We start from the raw sequence: 22,465 nt of genomic DNA, 5'->3' as shown, positions 1-22,465 counted from the left end.
TGGCCTAAAAATCACATTGGAGAAATTTGAATGGGTTTATTGGCCAAATCGTTCTCTTAAGGAAATAAATTTATGCCTACTTTTTTATTATACAAAAAATTTATTTTTCGAACTCGCACTGAGGCTTCAAATTCTCTTTATTAAAGTAGAGAAGTCCTAACACCAGCTAAAGGGTTTAACCCAGAGAGCAGCTATAGATTTATTAACTTATTAATACTTTGCCTTTCTACTTATTGACAGTGACCATAGCTTGGGATCGCAGAAAATAAAGTGCACATAGAGCGGACCAACACAGGGTCAACTTTTTTGCATCCGGCCACCTGCTCTCCCTGCAGTCGGTGTTGAACTTAAATATGCCATTTTTATAAGCTTTTCTTACTCTTTACTAAACGTAAATAAAACGTTTAATTATTTGTTTTAGGACTCTATTCTCAAGAGTCTAAAGAATGTCTCTAGAAAATGTCAAGTACCATAAGTATATTTCAGGATCATAATAAGCCTCCAAATATTTCCATTTTATGCCATTTTTCATATACCTCAAACTTTTGCATAATAGTTTTAAGACATAAAATTACGATGAATGGAATATTCACTGATAAGTGGACAAGCGTATCAAATTTTAAATAAATTTACTTACAATTTCCTGTATAAAATAGAAAAAATGGAAAGAGGAAACATTTTACATGTTAAACTCCATAAGACATAACAATAGACGGAGCGAGTTCTAAAAATATTTTTTTCGAAAATAAAAAATAGGCATAAATTTATTTGCCTACGTGAACAATTTGGCCAACAAGCCCGTTAAAATTTCTTAAATGGTTTTTTTTTGGGCTGCCCTAATATACATACTCTTTAACGAAAATGTAATGTCAAATAAAACCATCATCATGGTAATTCTAAGCTGAATGCATGATCATATAAATAGTAACCTTCCTGTCACATACCAGTTAGATAACTGATTCACGAGGATTTGGTGAATACTTTCGAAATGTTATACCTATTGTTTCCATGGGAAAAGGCAATTATTGTTCCAGAATTTTCTTCCTCTTGCCGTAAAATGGCAACCATTGTGAATTCCGGTACCCTCCGGAGAAGTGAGGCTGCTTTTTGAAAATTTGTCTCGCTCAGTCGAAGCTCTCTCTCCTCACCTGCAATAACAATATCAACGTAAATAACACCTTTTTATATTTGTTTAAACAGATTATTAGTAGGAAAGAACCTTAAGTTTTTAATCAAATGTAGAAATTAGCCCAGTCAGATTCTACATTCAGGTGAAATTAACCTTTGAGGTTAATTTTTTATGAGTAAGGGAATGTATCACTTAAGAGCCGTGCATACGATTCAAAAACAAAATTTAGTGACAAAGAATTATGCAGGATAGGGGGGCTAGTATGTCAAAACTTACGGAATGTGGCTACGGGGTTCATACTTCCAATGCAAACTTTACGCAATTTATGCAAGGCCCCTTATATCTCAATTAAATAATTTTTGTACCATACTAATTACAAACGAAATGAAATATAGAGCTGAAAGGTTGTGAGAGTAACAGAATGCGACTAAGGAACGTTTACATACTAATTTTTAAAAGGTGAAACATGATGAAACATGACCTCTATAATCTGGGAGGCTGTCGTGGTCGAGGAAATGTGGACGAGAACAATCCGTGGTCTGAGGTGGAGATTCTAGATTTTTATATGGCGATGAATTATTCAAAGATGGGAAAAGCCATATAAAGATACTTCGGAATGAATATGAGAGGTCAAATCAGAGTAACTATGAAGATGCAAGTTTTATATACTTGAGAGCTATGTAATGTTCGGGTGTGTGACCTGTAGAGTCAGGAGGAAGTTGCAGATAACTGCCATGGTTTTACACACCTGGCATCAAATCACAAGCTTCCTAATAGGATCAGTCCAGGAGCTGTAAAAGATGCGGTGTTCATAGCCCTAAAGCTGCAGAGTACTAGTTAGTTTGAGTACTAGCAGATTTGCGGCTTATAGGAGTTGGTCCAGAAGAGAAGCATCAAAGATGGGTTTAATGGGTATTACTGCGGTTGAGTCTTATAAATCGGCAAATTTTAATGCGTCCCCTATCTTCCTCAACTGATTATTCATTATAGAGCCATTTGGGGAAATGGGGAGGGGGATAAAGTGGAATTCTAAGGAAATAGGTCTGAGGAAAGCCCAATTGATTATTTAATAGCTAATCTTCCTTTCATTTCTGATTTCGTGCCTTTTTTCTCGTATTTCTATCGTTGGCTTCCGTACTGAACCTTAGTAGTTGATCCGCATGACGCCTCTGAATTAAACCATAAACTTCAACTTTGAATGTAACTCATCACTTTTTTTGTTTTATCATTATTTCTGTTGTTCAGATTGACCCTTTCCCTATATAATCTCGAGCTATTACTGAATCTCTATCAACAAAATTTATTTTCCGTACCCTGCACTAACGATATCCACGGAAAGAGCAAAGAGCAAAAATCTGCTGACTCGTCAAACCCTGTTTTTACTACCTTCGGTAGGATGAAAAATCAAAGCAAGGGAATAGTGGAAGCCCTAAGCCATTAGAAGCCCCGGTGACTCAGGCGACATACACTTATGTACACAGCGGGGCAGTGCGCTAAATGTTAGCATCTAATTGATGCATTTAGAAGGACCGCAACGGCTATCCTACCCTGCCTGCCATCTCTGCGGCCTGGCTAGAGATGTTGTCTGGTGGCAAAGTGGATGAGGCGCGCATTTCTGTGCAAATAGGATCACGTCAATTGACTGTGTCATTTAGATCGAATGGAATCCGAAATGTATAATACCATACCGTTAGAAACAACAAAATGCACCATGAACTAACTTGTCAAAGGTGGTCAGATTCGTTCTACTGCCTTGAGAATAAACGCGGGTCTATATAAATGAACTTTATAGCCTGAGCGCTTGGTGAAGCAGCTTTCACGATCTTCCTGACCAGATTAAAACGAACTGACCAAACCTAAACTATGGCATGTTTGCTTTTGTTGGTTATTTTTAATTTGATTCTCTACTGTAGAACGACGCAAAAATAAGAATCAATTTTTCATTTCTTGACCAAAAATTAAACAATATGGAGATTTGCCTGTTTGTGCATGAAGTTTCCTCTTGTGGTCAAATAAGAATTTTACAATTGTCAGATTTTAGCGTTAAAACGATCGTTTAACATACGATTTACCTTCCTGGCGAAGTCTCAACGAAATCTTTCGCGTTACCATTTGGAACAGGGAAACGCAGATAATTTTTGCATATTCCATAATTTTTACCATCCGGGCAGCTTGGCTAGCGAGCGGGCGAGCAGTAAAAACCTTTTAACGCTTAAGATGGACGATGAAAATTATTTTTTCAAATATAATCAACTTTAAGTGCAAGGTTCAATTTTTAATTTTACCCGTGCTGATGAACTTGACTCGAGAAAGCAAAGGAAAGTTAAGGCCATCTTCAATCTAAAGCTGGTTGAGATTACCTACAATTAGGTGAAATCATTCATATCGATAACCTCGGCCTCCTTCATGCTCATAACAATCTACCGTAATGATGTACCGCTGACGCTGACTGCATTTAGCTCTCACATTATTAATAAAACATGGAAAGCTGAACTTGTAATTGTAGTATCTCTAGCCGTAGAGTGGGCATTAGGTCACACGTCAATTATATCCACGTACGCTTTGCCCAAACACGCGGAGTTAGTTACACCGTTAATAGGTAAATGTGCTCCTAGCTTAAAAGAAAAACGGTTCATACTTCACTACATGGTACTGAAGTGAAGGCCAAAGTTTCAGGGTAAGGCCAGCACGGAGGTGTTCTTTCATCCATCTAGTGAGCGCTCGTCATTGATGGCCTGGTTCGTGTTAAAAACTAATCGAAACTTTACACTTAAGGCTATGTAGATGACCTGACGATCCTTGTAACAGAGACAGGCGAGAGCAAAAACGATACGCGAGAGCAAAAACGATCTAAGAATTGGCGAGAGGTAAAACAACACAATAATGAAGGGAGCAGCTTCCCTCAACTTTGCTGCTGCGAAGATCAGACTCGTGTAAAGCCGAAAATACGCGAACACGAATCCAAGCTCGCCCGACTTCATGAATTACAATCTAATCAGCTGCTCCTCAAATTTATTCTGGTTTTAAAATCCTGAGTTACCATAGAATCATCAGATTTGTTGCGAAGAGGAAAATATCATTTACTGTATGTAAATATATATATAGGGGACAAGATTTCAGGGCCTGACATAACTATAACTACATTTTTTAACTGCAAATTTTAGTTTATACATAAGTTTCCTATTGAAAAAATTAATTTTCAACCCGAAAAAATACGAATTTTCAACCAGACATGAATTTATGAACAAAACAGATGCATTTTTAAACAAGAAGAATAATTTTCTACCTGAGAAGATGAATTTTCAAGTAAAAATATAATTTTTCGAAAAGAAAACTTTTCAACAAAATTGCTCAATTTTCCATTTTAGAAACGAACTTCAAGTTAAAGAAAATATATTGAATAAAACATGGACTAGTTAAATGTTAGGATAAAAAATTGAATTTTTAACAAAATAATTCAATGTTCAAACAAAGAAATTACCTTTCAAGTAAAAAAGTTTAATTTTCAACAAAAAATGGAACAGTTAAATTTTGAGTTTAAAAACTTCATTTTGAACAAAGAAAAAAATGGAATTTAAAACAAAAAAGGCAAATTTTCCAAAAGTACAAAAAAAAATTATTACTCACAAAAAAAAAGTTTGAACAAAATATTAAAATTTTCAATTTTCAACGAAGAAATTAATTCTGAATTAAAATAGATGAATTTTAGACAATAAGAATAATTTTCTACCTAAAAAGATGGATTTTTAACTGTGAAAGATTGATTCAGATTGATTCAGTATAAAAAATAATTTTTCAGCAAACAAACACTTGAATTGTGAACAAAATAAGGTAAATGTCTCATTTTGGGCGAGTGACACAGTTTGTGCGAATGCTCACATACTGTAGGTCAATCCGTGGTAATCTTAACGTGTACGACACTAGTAATAGTTTATTCACATTCTAGAATTGATTTAAGATATTTTTGATATAGGATTTATAGTCATTTTATTACGAATTCGTGTTCTTTAAACGTTATATTATAACGCGTGTCGCCATCCGTGGCAAATCGAGCATAACATTACTCTCGGCTTGATAGTTCGCAAGTTGACAGGCTGCGTAGTTTTTCGTTTCAACAGTGCTCCAAAATTTGTGTGGCGCGAATGTTTTGATTGAAAAGTAAGTATTAATCCTAAGCTTGATGAATGTGTTCTTCCACATTAATGAAAACTAATTGATAATTCGGATATTTCCTTCTGCCTTAATACGGACGGAAAAAAACGGCTGGAGGAATTTGTGCGAGTCTTTACAAACAGCACGGCTGCATAAAAATTAGGAGTTTTTTAAAGACAACAAGCGCACTATTTCAATTCTGAAAGCTTTCTCCTCTTATGATCCCTGTTTTCCTTATGCATTTGTATTGGATAATTGATAAAAATGTGCGGGAAACGATTGCAACGACAATGAGATAGCTAATTAATAATGCAAACAAGAAAAATATTCTTTTTCTTTTAATTACGTTATTTATTATGCTGATAAATTTTTACGTGAAAATTTTGAAATTCCTAGTGACAAATTAAATTGTGATTCAGTTTTTATCAATGATTATATCCATATACTGTAGGAAATATAACATAGCGTCATTCGCCCAAATTGGGACATTTGATTCGCGCAAACTGGGTCAGCGGAAAAATTGATTCGCCCAAATAGGTTTGTTTATCGGTAAAGCATGAAATATTCTTTATCATTCAGTAAAAATAGTTAGTTTATATCGATAAGCAGACAAAGTATCAATGAAAAATGTTCAAACTGTGCAGTATTAGGAACTTTTATTGATTCATACGATATAAAATACTTTTACAAGAAAAATACGCCAAACAAATCCTTACATTCGCCCAAATTGGGACATTTACCTTAGTTCATTTTTCAAGAACAAAATGAAAAGAATTGTTAACCAAAATAGATAAATTTTCAAGCAAGGAGAATAATTTAATTCTAAAAATGAATTTTCAACTGAAAACGGTCAAATTTTAAGCAAAAAACAAAAACAAATTAGTTAATTTTCTTTTAGCAGAAAAACAATCAAATTCTCAACAAAATAGTTGAACTTTCAAAAAAAACTTTATTTCTAACATCAACAGATGGATTTTCAAACAAGAAGAATAATTTTTTAAGAAAAAATAGGAACTTTTAACTAAAAACGATAAATTCTAAAAACAAAACAAAAATGTCTACAAACTTTTTAAATTTTCAGCTTCAAAAATGAATATTTAAACTAAACAAATTAGTATTTAGACAAAAATGGAAGTTACTTTTTCAAATAAACAATTGATTTTTCAGCAAAGTAGTTCTACTAAAAAGATACATTCTTAACCAAAACTGGAACAGTTACTTTTTCAATTTGAAAAATTTATTTAAAAAAGTCGAATTTACAACAAAATAGTTACATTTTCAAACAAAGAAATGAATTTACAAACAAGAAGAATAATATTCTGCCAAAAAAAGACAAACATTCATCAAAATACATGAATTTCAAAGGACACAATTGAATTTTCAACTGAAGAAAAGTGTTTCATCCGAAAATGGAATAGTTATATTTTCAATAAATATATGACTGTTAGCCGAAAAAAAGAAGTTATAAAAAATATTAAAATTTTTAACAAGAACAAAATTAATTTGCAACGGAATATCTGAATTTCTAAAAGCGAAGTTCATTTTAAACCAAATAAAAAATTTGTCAACACAAAAAGATGAAACCTTAATCAAAAAAATATAACACTAGAACTTTCAAACTAAAAAGGATTGTTAATAATAAAAATAAGTTGCACCTTCCTATTTGTTGTTATGAATAATTCAGTTTGCATTTAAGGGAAAGATCGAGAACAATTGTTTTAATAAACATTTTAATTCATTGAGTTTTAATGTTATGTAGTCGACTAATATAGTGAAATAGTTTTTTTGTCGATAGAATGATTATTTTTAATCTACTTACTTAAACATTTTTTTACAGAAAGGGAATACATATTTTGGTCGAAAATTCTCTTTTTGTATGTTATTCTTTACGTTTGGAAATTAATTTCTTTCTTTATTATTATTTTTTTTGTACTGAACATGTAGCAATTCCATTTTTTAAAATAATTTATCTTTTTTAATTCAAGTTCAAGTATGTATATGGTTAAAAATCCATCTCAGTGGTAGAATAGTATTCTTGTTGTTTGTGCATTCGCTTCAAAATCTAATTATTCTGTTGTAAATTCAATTGTTTTCTTTTTGTTCAAAATTAAATTCTCGGATTTAAGAGTTAACTGTTTCATTTTTTGGTAAAAATTTATATTTTTTAGTTAAAAATTCTTTATTTTAGTCGAAAATTAAAGTTTTTAAATAAAAACGTAACTATTACATTTTTTGTTAAATACTTTTTTTTATTTTTAATATTCATTTTTAAGTTGAAATTTTGACAACTTTGGTGATTTTTTTACAATTTATCTTTTTCCAGTTGCAAATTCTTCCTTTTTAAGTATAAAATTCATGCTTTTGGTTGATAATTTAACTCCTTCTTTAAAAAATTCGATTCTTTTTTTGGTTGAAAAAATTATTTTTAAAAGGAATTTTAACTGTATCATGTTTGGTTAAAAATTTATTTTTTCTAGTTGAAAATCTATATATTTTTTCGCTAAAGATTGAACTATTGTGTTAAATTTTTTTGCTTTAAAATTGTCTGTTTTGAGTTAAAAGTTTATTATTTTTGTATTAAATTATTCTTCTTTTTTGAAAAAGCATCTGTTTTGGTTCAAAATAATATATATTTGGTCTTTTTGAAAATTCTAATATCAAGTGGAAAATTAATTTTTGGAATTAAAAAATTTAACTGTATCATTTTCGGTTGAAAATGTATTTTTAAATTAAACAACGTGTTGTTTTTTAAAAACAAATTGACCCTTTTTAGTTAAAAATTTATATTTTTTGGTGAAATAAATCTTCTTGTTTAAAGTTCATATATTTGAATTGAGCATTCATTTCTTTCGTTAAAAACACATCTTTTATGAAAACCTCTTTTCTGCTGATTTAATATGATTTGTTTAGATCAAGATTAAACATTCCATTTTTCGTTAAAAATTTATCATTTTAGTAGAAAATTCAATTAGATAGTTAAAAGTTTATGTATTTTGTTAGAAATTAAACTATTTTTCTGAGCAAAATTTTTGTTGTTGTAAATTTATTTTTAAACTGATAAAGTAGCCATTTTGCATTGAAAATGTATCTTTTTTTAAATTATTTTTTTGTGGTTTAAAAATTGAATTATTTCTTTTCCAATTCAATTTTTTGCAAGAAAAGTATAATATGTTGCGGAAACTTTTTTTCTGTGGATAATAATTATTTTTTACTGAAAATGTAACCATGTGGTTGAAGTTTCATTATTTTGTTTAAAAATGGTCTTTTTAGAAGAATATTAGCCTTTTTGTGCCTTAATTCATTTCTTTGTTTGAAAATTTTCCTCTTTTGTTGTAAATCCGATTTTTTTTTAAATTCAGAAAATAATCTTCTGAATTTCAAATTTAACTGTTCCATTTTTAATTCAAAATTATTTTTTTAACTAAAAAATTGATTTCTTTGGTTGAAATTTGAACTATTTTGTTAAAAATCCATTTTTTTCATCAGAAAATTCTACTAGTCCATTTTTTGTTGAATGCTTATTGTTTTGGCTTAAAATGCCTTTCTAAAGTTGTAAATTCAACAATTTTCTTGAAATTAATATTTTTCATTTGTTCTCCTTCTTTATTCATAATGTGTCACCTAAGGGTTTACATGACTTCCATTCCTTACAATCTTTCCGCTTATATCTATATATTTTTTACAATCGTATCCTTCCTATATATACAATTATTTATTACTATTTACATAAAGTCTTATATCTAGTTCCTTATCTCTATTTCCTGCGATAGCGCAATTTAGGACTTATGAGCAAACGAGTGAGCGACTGAACGAAAGCGAGAGTGCAAGCGAGAGAGAGAGAGAGAGAGAGAGAGAGACGGAGGGGGTGAGAGCACGAGAACGCAAACTCATCTTAGTCTACTTAACTTTTACCTTACCAATACTTACCATTTTTACGCTTCTAATCTAACAAACTTCAGTTTCCTTCTTCTTTCATTTTTTTATACCTCCGTTTGCCTTTTTTCATGTGTATTCCTTCGTTCTCTCTCATTCGCTCCTCTAGCACCCGCATTTTCTTGCCAGCTTCCTTTATCTTTCATTCCTCTCCTACATCCTTCCTATACATGCTCCCATGTCTCCTCCTCTCATTCACATATTCTACACTTTCTGTTCTCTTCATCTTCCCATTACATCCCCTTCCTGACGTCATTTCCCAATCTAAATCTGGCTATTCTGGTCTACCTTCTCTCTTCCCATCCCTTTTCTAAATACTTTAGCACCCGCTCCTTTTTATCATCTTATACCATTTATTGTATTTTGATTCCTCAATCATCCCCCCTTCCTATTAATTATCTTTTCCTCTCTCTTCTTCCCAATTCTTCAAAGCTTACACCAATCCCTCTTCTATTTTTCTATCATTAAAGAACTCCCTCCTTTCTTCTTCTCATCTCGTTAATTCGACGCCCTCTCTCCCCTCTCTTCTACCTCCATCAAACACTTTCTCGCCAAATCCCCTCCCTTTCCCTCCCACAGCTCTGTCTGAAATTTGCATGCCCTCTTTTCGGCTCTAATATATAACTTATCCCTTTGCGCTTCTTCTGTCGCCATATATCCTGGCGTTCTCCAGTCTGCCACTAGTGTTCACCTTATATACCTTTTTTGTAAACTCGCAATATCTTTCCTTTCCTTCCATCCCCATATCTCTGCTCCATAACCTAATACCGGCCATACCAAATGTGTCAAATAACTACATTTTCCTTCTCCAATTTGTTCGTAACTTCTTTTTCCTATTCCCCATATCTGTTTCATTACTCCTGCTGCTTTTTTATCCTTTCTCTTATATGAGCTCTATGATCTGCATTTGTTTGCAAGTTATATCCCAAATATTTAGACTCTTTGACTTCTTCTAACGTTATTCCCTTCCATCTCCCCGTCCATTCTTTCTTCCTTCCCCCTCCTTTTCTAAACCTCATTATCTTCGTCTTTTCTAAATTTACATTCAGCTTTTTCCTATCTAAGTGTGCTTTCTGATACGCTTTTTATTAATCCCTCTCTTATCCCCTTTTTTATCATAACTTTTTCTATTTCGCCTCGGTCTAATAAGTCAAACGCCGCCTTCAAGTCCACGAACATTGCTATCATTGCCCCTTTTAATTCTCTTATTTACCAGATAGTTCGAACATATATGTTTTACATTACCCTTTTGCCTTTCTGAACCTTTGCCTTTCTGAACTATTGGTATAACTACTCCTTCTTTCTATAACTCTTGCCATCCCTCTCCTCTCTATACTCTATTACACTTTATACACGCCCATTCCTCTAGTTCCTCCCCTCCATATTTCCATACTTCATTTTGAATCTCATCTATACCAGGTGCCTTTCAATCCTTCATTATTCCTAAAGCCTTAACTATTTCTTCCCTTGAAATGTTCTCTTCCTCATCACTTTCTCTACCATATCCCCCCCCCCCTTTTATAACTTTTCTCTCTACCCCTTCTAGCAAATCCAAAAAATATTTCTTAAATTCTATCATTTCAATAGCTTGGTTTACTCTTTTTCTTCTTTTTCTTTCTCTATGTACTACCTTCCATACCTCTTCTTCCGTCCTAGCCTTCGCCGCCTCTTCCTCAAACGTATATTCCTATAACGTATATTCTCCTTTTTCATCTCCTACTATATTTTCGTTTAAGATATACCATCCCAACTCCTCCAAGCTCTTCAGGAACTTTTTTCCCTACCCATTTAGTACCTTATCTTTGGATTTTCATTCTCTCTTTTCTCCCCATTCCCTTCCTCCGCTGTCACCTGTTTTCGCATTAAAATCCCCACCTATTATCAGCCTAATCTCTTCTTTATTTTATTCAATCATTCCTTTCAACTCCTCTGCGTTCTCCTGCATATCACCGTTCACATAAATCCCCACTACCTTCGAATTCTCTCCTCCTATCATTGCCTCTTCTACTATTAATCCTTTTTTTTTGTTCTATCCTGTCTTTCTTATCTTTACCTGTTATACATTTATTCCTTACTCCCATAACTATTCCTCCCATTGGTCTGCCCTTTTTATTCTTCCTCTTTTCATTGTGCACTTGAACCTTGTAACCTCTTGATAACCTTCCCCTTATTCTTTCCTATCCCTTTTTATCTAGCCACGTCTCCATCATTATGACTACATGTCATTTTGTAAAATTTCTCATAAACTCCCTATCCTTTCTCTCCAATCATGCTAAATTCCAGTAACAAATCTTCCATTCTTCCCTACTTTCCTTTCTCATCTTTTTTTCCTTCTTACTATTTCTTATTTTTCTATATCCCGTGTCTTCCTCTCCTAGTTTCCCTGAACCTCATTTCTTACCACCTGTTCCCTTTCTTCATCCTAATCCCACCATACTCCCTCTTTCTGTTGTCCCCCATACTTAACCCATGTTCGCTTTCCCTTTTTTCTTTCCTCTTCTGCTATTTTCTTTAACTTATACTGCATCTTTCTTTCTCCCTATGTCAAGTCATCCTCTATTCTTCCTGGACTACCATATAATAAGCTCTTCTTTGTCATCACCTCTCTCTTATGTTATCATTTCTTTAGTTTCACCAGTACCATTATCTCCCCTCTTCGCTCTTCCCTTCCTACATTTCGCATTTCCTCTATGTTTACCTTAGCATCAATCCTTTTTAGTACTTCGTCCACCCCTTCCTTCAGCTCCTTCCACTCTAATCTTATACCCTTTATCAATATGTTTAATTTTTTTCTTCCCTCTCTTTCTTTCTATTCTTTGTTCTGATTTTCTCATCCTTTCCATCTCCTTATTCCCACTGTCGCCCTTACCACAATCCCGGTTCGAGCTTTCAAGTTTCTTTATCCTACCTCGCATCTCCTCTACCTTTTTATCACTATCTTCTTCCTGATTTTCTAGTTTTTGCTCTAATGACTGCATCGTCTCTTCTAGCTTTTCCCTGATTTCTTCCCATTTTTTTATTTCTTTCTTAACTTCAGCCACTTCCCGCCAAATTTCCTTCTTTAATTCCTCTCCCCTTTTTCCCTGCTTTTCTTTATAAATCCCCATTACCTTTATCATCACTTCTCGAATTTCGTTTATTCTTTCCCCTATTATCGAAATTTCACTTTCATCTCCGCTACCGTCAGCCTCCTTACTATTATCAATCTTCCCTACCAAACTCTGCTTTTCCGGCGGCGATCTAAACATTTTTTGATATTTTACGCTCGCACCGATATCTTCCTTCTCTTCACTGCTTTCCCTCACCCCTCTCTTCGTATTAATAAAAATAAAAAAAATTTTAATAAAGGCTCTAAATCTGTTTCTTCCGCGGAGATACTCTCTCCGCTAGCCATGAATCAAATGCAAACTTTCCCACCTTCTATTCTTCCCTGCCTCTATCTACCGTTGCTGTCTGGTACCTGTCTCACCTATTTTTGTCGCTACCCACCCTGCTACTACCAATCCGACCAACACAGTCCTCCCACCCTGTCATAAATCTCCAAACAACCCAACCTTAACTTTCACACAAATCTGTATCAGTCCTCTAAAATATCTACCTCCCCTTTTCAATCACACAACCCCTTAATTAATCTCTCACATCCACACCCTTTTAAACACTTCCACAATCGACTCACCTCAAATTTCACCACAATATCAGAAAAACTCAGCATCAACAATTCCCACTACTTTACACTTTCATGCCGGAAACAGAAGTCCTTTTTATTTGTTAAAAACGAATTTTATACTAAAACTATGACTAAGATATGCAACACGAAATTTGAAACATTATAGGCCCTGAAATCTTGTCCCCTACATATATTTACATACAGTAAATGATATTTTCCTCTTCGCTACAAATCTGATTACTTTATGGTAACTCAGGATTTTAAACCCAGAATAAATTTGAGGAACAGCTGATTAGATCGTCATTCATGAAGTCGGGCAAGCTCGGATTCGTGTTCGCGCATTTTCGTCTTCACACGAGGCTGGTCTTAACAACAGCGAAGTGGGGGGAAACTTCTCCCTTCATTCTCATGTCGTTGTACATCTCGCCAATTCATAGGTCGTTTTTGTTCTTGCGTGTTTTTACTTCGCTCTTGCACACGTTTTTTCTTTTTTTTTGTTAGTTCGGTTTTGCTCTGAGCTTGTCAAGTGACCTTAAATTAACCTAGAAACTCCATTTTCAATTATTGACAAAGAAAGCTAAGATGGTTTTTTGGGCCTGTAGGTACGCAATAAGGAAAGATTAGGTCATACAACACAAGATTACATACTTCTAAAATACAATGATGTGCATTAATGGTCTGGTAGCTAAGGACTAAACTAATCAGTAATATAAAACAACTAGAAAGCCTCTAAAGGGTTTTCTGCTTAGGGATCACTGGTGCTATGCAAACAACACCAACAGTAGCTCGTAAGGTCACTCCGGACATCTCTCCGTTGTAAATATTCGTGAGGAAGATTGTGGCAGCCGAAGTCTATAGATTCCTGGTAGGAGGCAACGTAAGTTGACGAAATTTTACTTCCTGAAATCCTTCAAAGTCATCTTTCTTAAAAGGGAAGAATAGCATGATGAAGTAAATAGGTAAAAATTATTTACACCAGAAAGTCTCGTTTGGTATAAAGACGGCCCTAAAGACTTTATGGGAACAGGGCTGGAATCTTTAGGAACAACAAATAATAGCTACTAAAACTTTCCTGGAGGAAATTTGTCAGCACTGGTTAACACGCAAGCTTCACAGTCTCTCATTGGCCCGGAAACCTACTATGGTATTGTGTATGCAACATTGAAAGGAGGCCACTGGTAAGTTACTCTCGAAGCAGGATGTGAGATATTAGAAGGAAACCAAAAAATTATGCATTCTAAGAATTTAACACCTAATACATGTACTAATAGGACTAATAAACTCTTGAACTTTTGTAGAAGGGATGCTTATTGTACACGGCTGACTTAGAAAACAATCGGCTAACAGAAACAGATATGTTATGAGCGTTTATTTTTGGCAGAGAAGAGTGGCCAAGTGTGAGTAGAAAACACCATCAACTCTTCTTAAGTATTCAGAGCTAGGGAGAAGAATAAATGAGCAGAATCTAGCAAAACAAAAATACTCATTATCTGTAAACATATTGCTTTCGTCTCTTAAACAGTTGCCATGCAAATGTAAGAGGAACAGCAGCTTTCAATTGATACACTCCATCTCCGAATTCGTCAGAAACACATACGTACATTAAGAACGTTGATGTTAACAGCGAAATTTGAGAAAAGCTCCAGCACCTTGAAGGGAATTTTGATCGCGCTTAACTGGTGTTCAGACGTGTAGAACATACATGAAGGTATTCGCTTACTAAGGAGTAAATCACAAAGGATCTTTGTTCGCAGTCATAAAAAAACCCTGAATATCAAGGTTATAACTATGAATTTCAATGCAAACCTAACAGCGTTAGAGGTGCAAACTCTTATGTATTGTGCACTTGTGGCATCCGCTAGAACGTTAAATCACAGAAAATGGCTAGGAGAGAATATACGCACATACACAATAATGTGGTGGGCATTATATATTATAACAGAGATTGTATCTTACCCGAATAAAAATGCTTCGACTTGAGTTCGACTTTAATTGCCCCCAATCAAGACATGCTGAAGTCGAAAAGGTCGACTTGAGCATGTCTTAGTTTTTAGACGGATCCAGACTTCAATTTATGCCTTGAAGACAAGTTTCTATATCTTGAAGACATAAATTTATCTCTTGAGTAGAATTTTTATAACTCTAACACGTGTGGTTTATAACTTCGAGCGTATACCTGCCCTAACAAAAAGGAGTCATAAAAGCTAATCTTTGTTTATGGTTAAACAATCTTGTATATTTTTACACAATATATAAATATATATATATATATTCTGAATTGACAAGGCTTGTCTTGAGTCAAGTAAACGTCGTCTTAGCCAAGACGATGCTCGACTTAAGACAAGTAAACGCCGTTTCACCTGTCGTGGCCATAAAAGTAAGACGAAGGCCTATGTCATCCTTGACATTGCTTGTCCAGTTAACCAAAATTTGCAGGCAACTAAAAACCTATAGAGTAGCAGCTGGTAGCAAGAGTGATAAAAGACGAACTCTGAAGTATACCATGCTATTAATTTTGTACCGACTTTAACATCATGTTCAAATATTTTAAACATCGTATTGCATTCATTTATTACATCCTCATCTCATCAGACATTTGACATACTATCCGTTTACGTTACGAAGGCCGCTCAAAAATAGCTGCACATTTAGCTAATTTACTCGTTTAGAAAGTGCGTTCAGAAAGTGTTTATTTACAAAAATCGGTTGGGAAAATATTATTTGGGAAAAGATGAAAATAGTGGTGTTTTCGCGACACTTTGTCCTTGCTTGAGTTTCGATGATGACATATTTGAACTGGAAAATGTAAAAAATTTGAAAAGAATCATACAGATGCTTTCATATTTTGAATTTGGGTAAGTGAAAACAAAATTGCAATATGTTAATAACAGTTATCGTAAATTGCATTTAAACATGACTATGCTATCTCTCGTAACATACGTGGTAGAGAGTTATATTTTCTGTATAAATTGTTTGAAAAATTTTAAAAGTACATTCGAATAACAATTAGGAATGTCAATCATAAAACCTATTAATTAATAACGAATAATATTGGCAGACCTATTAATTAATTTATAATTTCAATTTAATTTATTAACTTATTAATTTATTAATTTATTAATCTATATATTTATTAATTGGTGTCAGGACACTATGGATTATACTATGGGATATCATAACTAAAGATTACTACGGGAATCTATTCATTCATCAAGTTCTGAAACGAGTGGGCCCTTCAGCTGTGGTATGTATGTCATCATACCCACATCACCATTCCTCGGTCTTCCAGGATTATTTTTGAATAATTAATAGGTTTCAATATTGTTATTCGCAATTATTATTGGATTGTATTTGTTAAAATTATCCAAGCAGTTTAAGCCGAAATGTGACACTCTACTGCGTATATAATTAAATTTTTTTCATAAAGACAACCGCAAGATTTCGCCGGGAACGGGTGCTACCCGATCTCAGCGAAATCGCAGTAAAATTTCAGCCTTACCACGTTTCACGTCCGTAAAATAGGTGGTTAGAGACTGTGATGGAATCAATACGAAAAGTCTCGTGTACCCTTAGGACACGGAGTGAACCAAGGACGACCACCTTCTCCATTTCCCGCAGGTGTTTTAGCATACTGTTGACAGGCAATGATGCTTTTCAGGCTATTAACCAATGAAAGCTTGGGACTTCAAATAGCGCCGATGACCAGGCCGATTATTTTAACAGAATATTCTGAATACAATCGTCGCAACTCTCTTATAAGGTCTTTGTACCTCTCTTTCTTTTCATTTTCCTTGGCTATGATGACAAGGAGAACTATGTTAAGCCTCGAGCGTGCAACAGAAACAATTGTCGAGCATATAAAGTTCCAATATATGCAGCACTTCTCATTCTCGACAACTGGATCTATTTCCATAGGAGCATTTAGAGAAGCGATATTAAGATTAATGCTGTAACAGTGAAAGAAATGGAAATAAAGTACTCTTAGTGCCACATTGTGCCTTTGGACGTAGGTCGTTCTTGCATGAGTTGGACAACTAGATGGTATGTGTGCTAGATGTTTGGGATGTGCATGGCACACCCTGCAGCTATCATCGGAAATGACTTGGCACAAAATGTGGCGACGGTATGTTAAGGTGGAAATGGCACCATCTTGACATGCCAAAATGAAACCCTTCCTGCTGTTCACGGAAGTTTTTCTTCTATGCTTTCTCAATCCGGGCTTTCAGGAGTGAGTACTCGAGATGGATAAGATTTGATACATTTTGCTCACCCCTGATATTGAAGATAAGTCTAAGTGTTTCAGCAGGCTTCTCACCTGCTTTGTACAGAAATGCTCCTTTCCCTACTACTTCGTGATTTCTGACTATTATAAAAAGAGGGTCTCTTCCATTTGCGAATCTATGTGCTGTCCCCAGAATAATCCTGTTGTGAAATCAAACCAGATTTAATATTCCGCGACTACCTTGACGACGTGGCATTTAGAGTTGCGAAACAGCAGAGTTAAGATGCATGCTTTTGTTCATTCGCATAACCTTTCGTGTCCTGATATCGAGGGATCTGAGCCAGAGCTGCCAGACCAAGCCTGAAATTTATCCCACAATACCTATCGTTTGGGAACCCCAAAACATAAGGTGCATGGTTACCACTGTGCGCTCGTGTGTAAGCCGAAAATGCACGATTCGACTTCGGATATCTGCTTACGATGATTGCCCATCTGAAAGCTTCGGAAGACTTCAGTGGTCATCTACTTATATCTCGATCCTCATTTGAAATAAATGGAAGAAATTGGCGAATTTAACGTTTCGCGTGATTCTTAATTTCATGCATGACTCGATTTTGAGGTTATGTTTTTAAGGCCTATATAATATGAATATTATTACTATTATATACATTATTGATCTTAATATTATAATTATAAAATATAACATTCATTTTAATTAATTCTTGACTCACTTTTGATAAAAATAGTTAAACTTTCAACTAAAACAATTAGTTTTCACTTTAATTTGTTGAAATTAATTTAAACTTCCTTGGAATATCTTAAAAAACCCAAAAAAAACTTTAAATCCTTTAAAATCTCTTGAAAGTCTTCAAAGCTCTTTCAAATTCATTGTATATTTAAAAATACACTAAAATAGATCAAATCCTGAAAAACTCATTATAAATAATTGAAATCAATTGAAAATTCCTTGAAATCAATTCAAATATCCTAAAATGTATCAAATTCTTTAAGATCTCATATTAAATTACTGTAATCAATTAAAAATTCCTTGGCGTCTGTTAAAACTTCCTCAAATATTTCAGATCCTTTAAAATCTCATAATAAATTAGTAAAATCATTTTAAAATTTCTTGAAATCTAATAAAATATCCTAAAATATTTCAAATCCTTCAAATTCTCATACTAAATTATTGAAATGCTAAAAAAATTACTTGAAATCTATTAAAATATTCTAAAATATATAAAATCTTTTAAAACCTCATATTAAATTACTTTAATCAATTGAAAATTCCTTGGCATCTTTTAAAACTTCCTCAAATATTTAAAATCCTTACAAATCTTTTGAAATCTCTTTAAAATTTTTAAAACTACAGATTGAAATTTATAAAACTTCATGCTTTAGAAACTTTGGCCTTTAGAAACTTTGGGCTTTACAAAATTCTGATTATAAAATGTCAGAAATTTAAATTTTCGGAATTTTCCTACTTAGTTCAGTGAGAATCAAATTCACAGGGTCTCCTTCATATTACTATTAATTAAAAAATCTAAATGGAAAAATAAAAGATTGCCTTTTTTGTAAAATATGTTTTTCAGTTTTTCTAAAAATTAACGTTGTTTTGGCGGTTTAAAGAAATTTTCAACTTACCCTAAAGAATTTGAAAGATGCAAGTTTTTGAAACAAAATTTTCTTATTTTTTTCACAATTCGCTTGACTTCATGAAAAAAATAATTGATGAAAAACAAAAAAGGATTTGTTTCATATGTTGAATTGGAAAATAATATTTCACGGCTTTTAAACTAAATAATAAAAGACTTAATATTTATAATATTTGTTCAGTTGAAAATGTCTAAGAATGATATTGTCCACCCTGCTATAATTTTTTAAATTCTTTGAAATTCCTTTAAATTATAAAAATGAATTGAAAATTCAGTGAAATCTTTTTAAACATCCACAAATATTTAAAATCTTTTAAAATCTTTTGAAAACTCTTAAAAATTCCTTGAAAATTTAAAAATACGCTAATATATATATATATATCGGTTTTGATTCCTCTAGAATCAAACCGAAGGACCTATGACAAAGCCACCGCACGCGTCCTCGGGTTGCGGATAGAGGGTCCCTGTACCAAGGGTTTCTGCTGAATATGGTTACAAAAATAAATAGGCAGTTATCCTTGCATGCGAGGCTCTACAAGGATGGACGAATCTCTTTCCCTAGCTTCTCGTGGGAACAACAATGACAACACCATAGTTGTAGTAAGTGCGGTCAAAACAACAGAAAGCGCAGGGCTCCCGACAATGGGTCGGCCAACAATGCCGACCAATCTAGAGCTGGGGGAGACAATGAAAATGGATTCAATGCGATGGATCGGCGGGATCTCGTGACCTTTGGGTGGACGGAGCAACTGAATCACGACTTGCTACACTGCTACGATACGAGTGTGGCCCGTGAACGGGGTAACATGGCACGGCTGCATGCTCTGTTGTGCGAGAAACACCCCGAGCTATCGCACTTTTCGCAGCAACGTCTGCGAAACCATGCTGAACTACTCCGTAAAAGGGGCTATGTGAGCGGAACGCCTACTCGACCAAGCTAGAACAAGCCGGCAACAAAGAAAGTGAGGCGACACTAAGACCAACCGCGGGCAGGTATCCAGTAGATGAAGATCGATGTTTTACGACCCGGAAAAACATCAACACCAAGGTTTCTCGCAAGCCTAAAGATCTGGCTGAAATGGATGACGAGCTTCGTGGACATTTTTCCGGTGAACCCGACCTCTGGGCTATCAATTATTGTGTGTATAATGCAGCGAGAGCTTTGGCCGATGCGAACCGTAAAACAAAACCAACGGCTGATCATAAGACCAAAAGAAGAATGCATCAACTTGCCATAAATATAGGCTGGGCAAGACACTGCGCGTCCCGCATTCAATGTGTGATTGACTACATCACATCTGGCAGCAATTTTACCGCCAAGGTTCGAAAGTTCGCGCGCGAACTCCGGACTCGTTATCACACACTTAACAAATCAAAGCTGCTGACCATCAGGCAGCATATTGTTGAGAGAATACGGATATTATCTGACGTTAAGAGAAGTCTAGAGCGGAGGGAGAGGTGGGTCAGAGAAAAACAAAAGTTTCTCTCTGACCCATCTCGACTCTTCCAAGACCCTCCAGTTACTGTCGAACACCCACCCAAACCAGAGGAGGTCGAAGTATTTTGGAGAGAAGTCTACGAAGTTCAGCATAGACTGGACGAAGACTCAGAAAATATAAATAGCTTCAAGGAGTTATGTGTTGCCCTCATAACACCTGATAAAGAAAGCCCACCCATGACTACCGAGAAGGTGAAAAAATGTATTAAGAGGGATGAAGAACTATTCCGCACCGGGACCAGATTGTATCCAAACCTTCTGGTGGAAGAAGTTTTCTTCAACCCATCAGCATTTGGCCCGTATTTTCACCTCATATTTGAAGTCGGAAGAGCCGATTCCAGAGTGGTTGGTGGAAGGGCGCACAATACTCCTGTCGAAAATAGGCAACTTAGCTCACCCGAAGAACTACAGGCCAATAACTTGTCTGAACACGCTTTATAAGATATTCACAGATATCGTAAATGATAGGATTGTTCGGGCAATTGAACCTGTGTGGCAAGAAATGTATGAACAACGAGGCTCAAAGAAAGGCGTAGCCGGATGTCGGGAGAACCTGCGCATCGATAGATGTGTCTGCAAAGATGCAGCATTCTACCAGCGTGACCTATCGATGGCCTGGATTGATTATCGGAAAGCTTTCGATTCTACATCCCATAGACTTATCATCTGTCTTTTGGAAATCTTAAAGGTTCATCCGCAAATAGTTGGGTGCATAGAGAGATTGATCCCGCTTTGGAAAACCAGATTTACTATCTCATCTGGCAAAAATCGTGTGACAACTAACAAGGTAACGTTTCAGAGAGGTGTCTATCACATCAACACCATGAGCCCACTCCTCTTTTGCCTTACATTATTTCCACTATCTCTAGCACTACGCTATTCCGACGGGTACTTGTGCGGTAAACCTGCAGATCGAAAGTACAAGGCCACTCATGTATTTTACATGGACGATCTTAAGATCTATGCTAAAAACAGAGAGCAATTGCATCTAGCTCTGGGGATTGTCGAACGATATACTAAGGAAATTGGAATGGAATTTGGGTTAGAAAAATGCGCCAAGCTTTATTTGAAGCGAGGAAAACTTAATGGCAACCCTGAAGATCCTGAGCTCGTTGATAGAAGCGCCATACGACACCTTTGCGCTGGAGAGACTTATACATACTTGGGCAAGCCACAGAGCCGCATTCAGGATGTGACATCTATAAAGGATACTCTCCGAAGCAGATACAAGCGTCTCATCCGACAGATTTGGTCTTCCGAACTGTCGGCGATGAACAATGTATCTGCAACGAACATGCTTGCCGTCCGGGTACTCAGGAATCACGAAGAAGTGAGCAAAGGAGCATTTCTGTACAAAGCAGCGGAGGAGGCTGCTGAAACACTCGGACTTCGCTTCAGTATTAGGGGTGAGCCCGGATTAAGAAAGCACGATAGAAAAACTTTCGTCAACAGCTCCTCGATAAGAGGATCCACGTTATCTTCCACAGAAATGTGAAGCATCAGTCAATGTCTTGTGAGCTAACGTTTGCTTTCCTTAGCTCACCCGGATTGAAGTCTGGTACAGAGGGTTTCATTTTTGCATGCTAAGACGGTGTCATTTCCACCTTAACATACCGTCGCCACATTTTGAGCCAAGACATTCCCGATGATAGCTGCAGGGCGTGCCATGCACACCCCGAGCATTTAGCTCACATACTATCTAGTTGTCCAACACACGCGGAAACAACCTAAATTCAAAGGCACAATGCGGCACTAAGAGTGCTTTATTACCATCTCTGTCACTCCTACGGCATTCACCTTAATATCGCTCGTCTAAATGCTCCTAGGGAAATTGAGTCAATTGTCGAGAATGGGAAGTGCCGCATATACTGGAACTTCATATTCTCGATAATTGTTTCTGTTGCTCACTCAAGGCCTGACATGGTTCTTCTTGACTTCGAGAAACGAACCATATTCGTTATCGAATTTTCGGCACCAGCTGACAAAAACATCATAGTCAAGGAGAATGAAAAGAAAGAGAGGTATCGAGACCTTATAAGGGAGTTGCAACGATTGCACCCGGAATATTCTGATAAACAGATTGTCCTTATCATCGGCGCTCTTGGAGGTGCGAAGCTTTCACTTGCTAATAGCCTAAAAAGCATCGTCGTATTGATTCCTTTACAGACTGTAACCACCTATCTCACGGTCGTGAGACGTGGTTGTGGCT

General features: G+C 35.2%; 1 protein-coding gene across 2 annotated transcripts in view; it reads right to left on the bottom strand.

The window, feature by feature from the left end:
- Positions 1-22,465, bottom strand: part of LOC117172006 (protein kinase C-binding protein NELL1-like) — a 588,191-nt gene that overhangs the window by 170,178 nt on the left and 395,548 nt on the right. For both annotated transcript variants that reach the window (XM_033359723.1, XM_033359724.1), the window contains exon 3: positions 998-1,148. In XM_033359723.1, coding sequence (XP_033215614.1) covers positions 998-1,148 — 151 coding nt within the window. The remainder of the gene's footprint in view (positions 1-997; positions 1,149-22,465) is intronic.

This window comes from Belonocnema kinseyi, chromosome 4 (genome assembly GCF_010883055.1).
Source record: "Belonocnema kinseyi isolate 2016_QV_RU_SX_M_011 chromosome 4, B_treatae_v1, whole genome shotgun sequence".
NCBI classification, from domain to species: domain Eukaryota; kingdom Metazoa; phylum Arthropoda; class Insecta; order Hymenoptera; family Cynipidae; genus Belonocnema; species Belonocnema kinseyi.
This window is presented reverse-complemented; position numbering and strand designations above follow the sequence as displayed.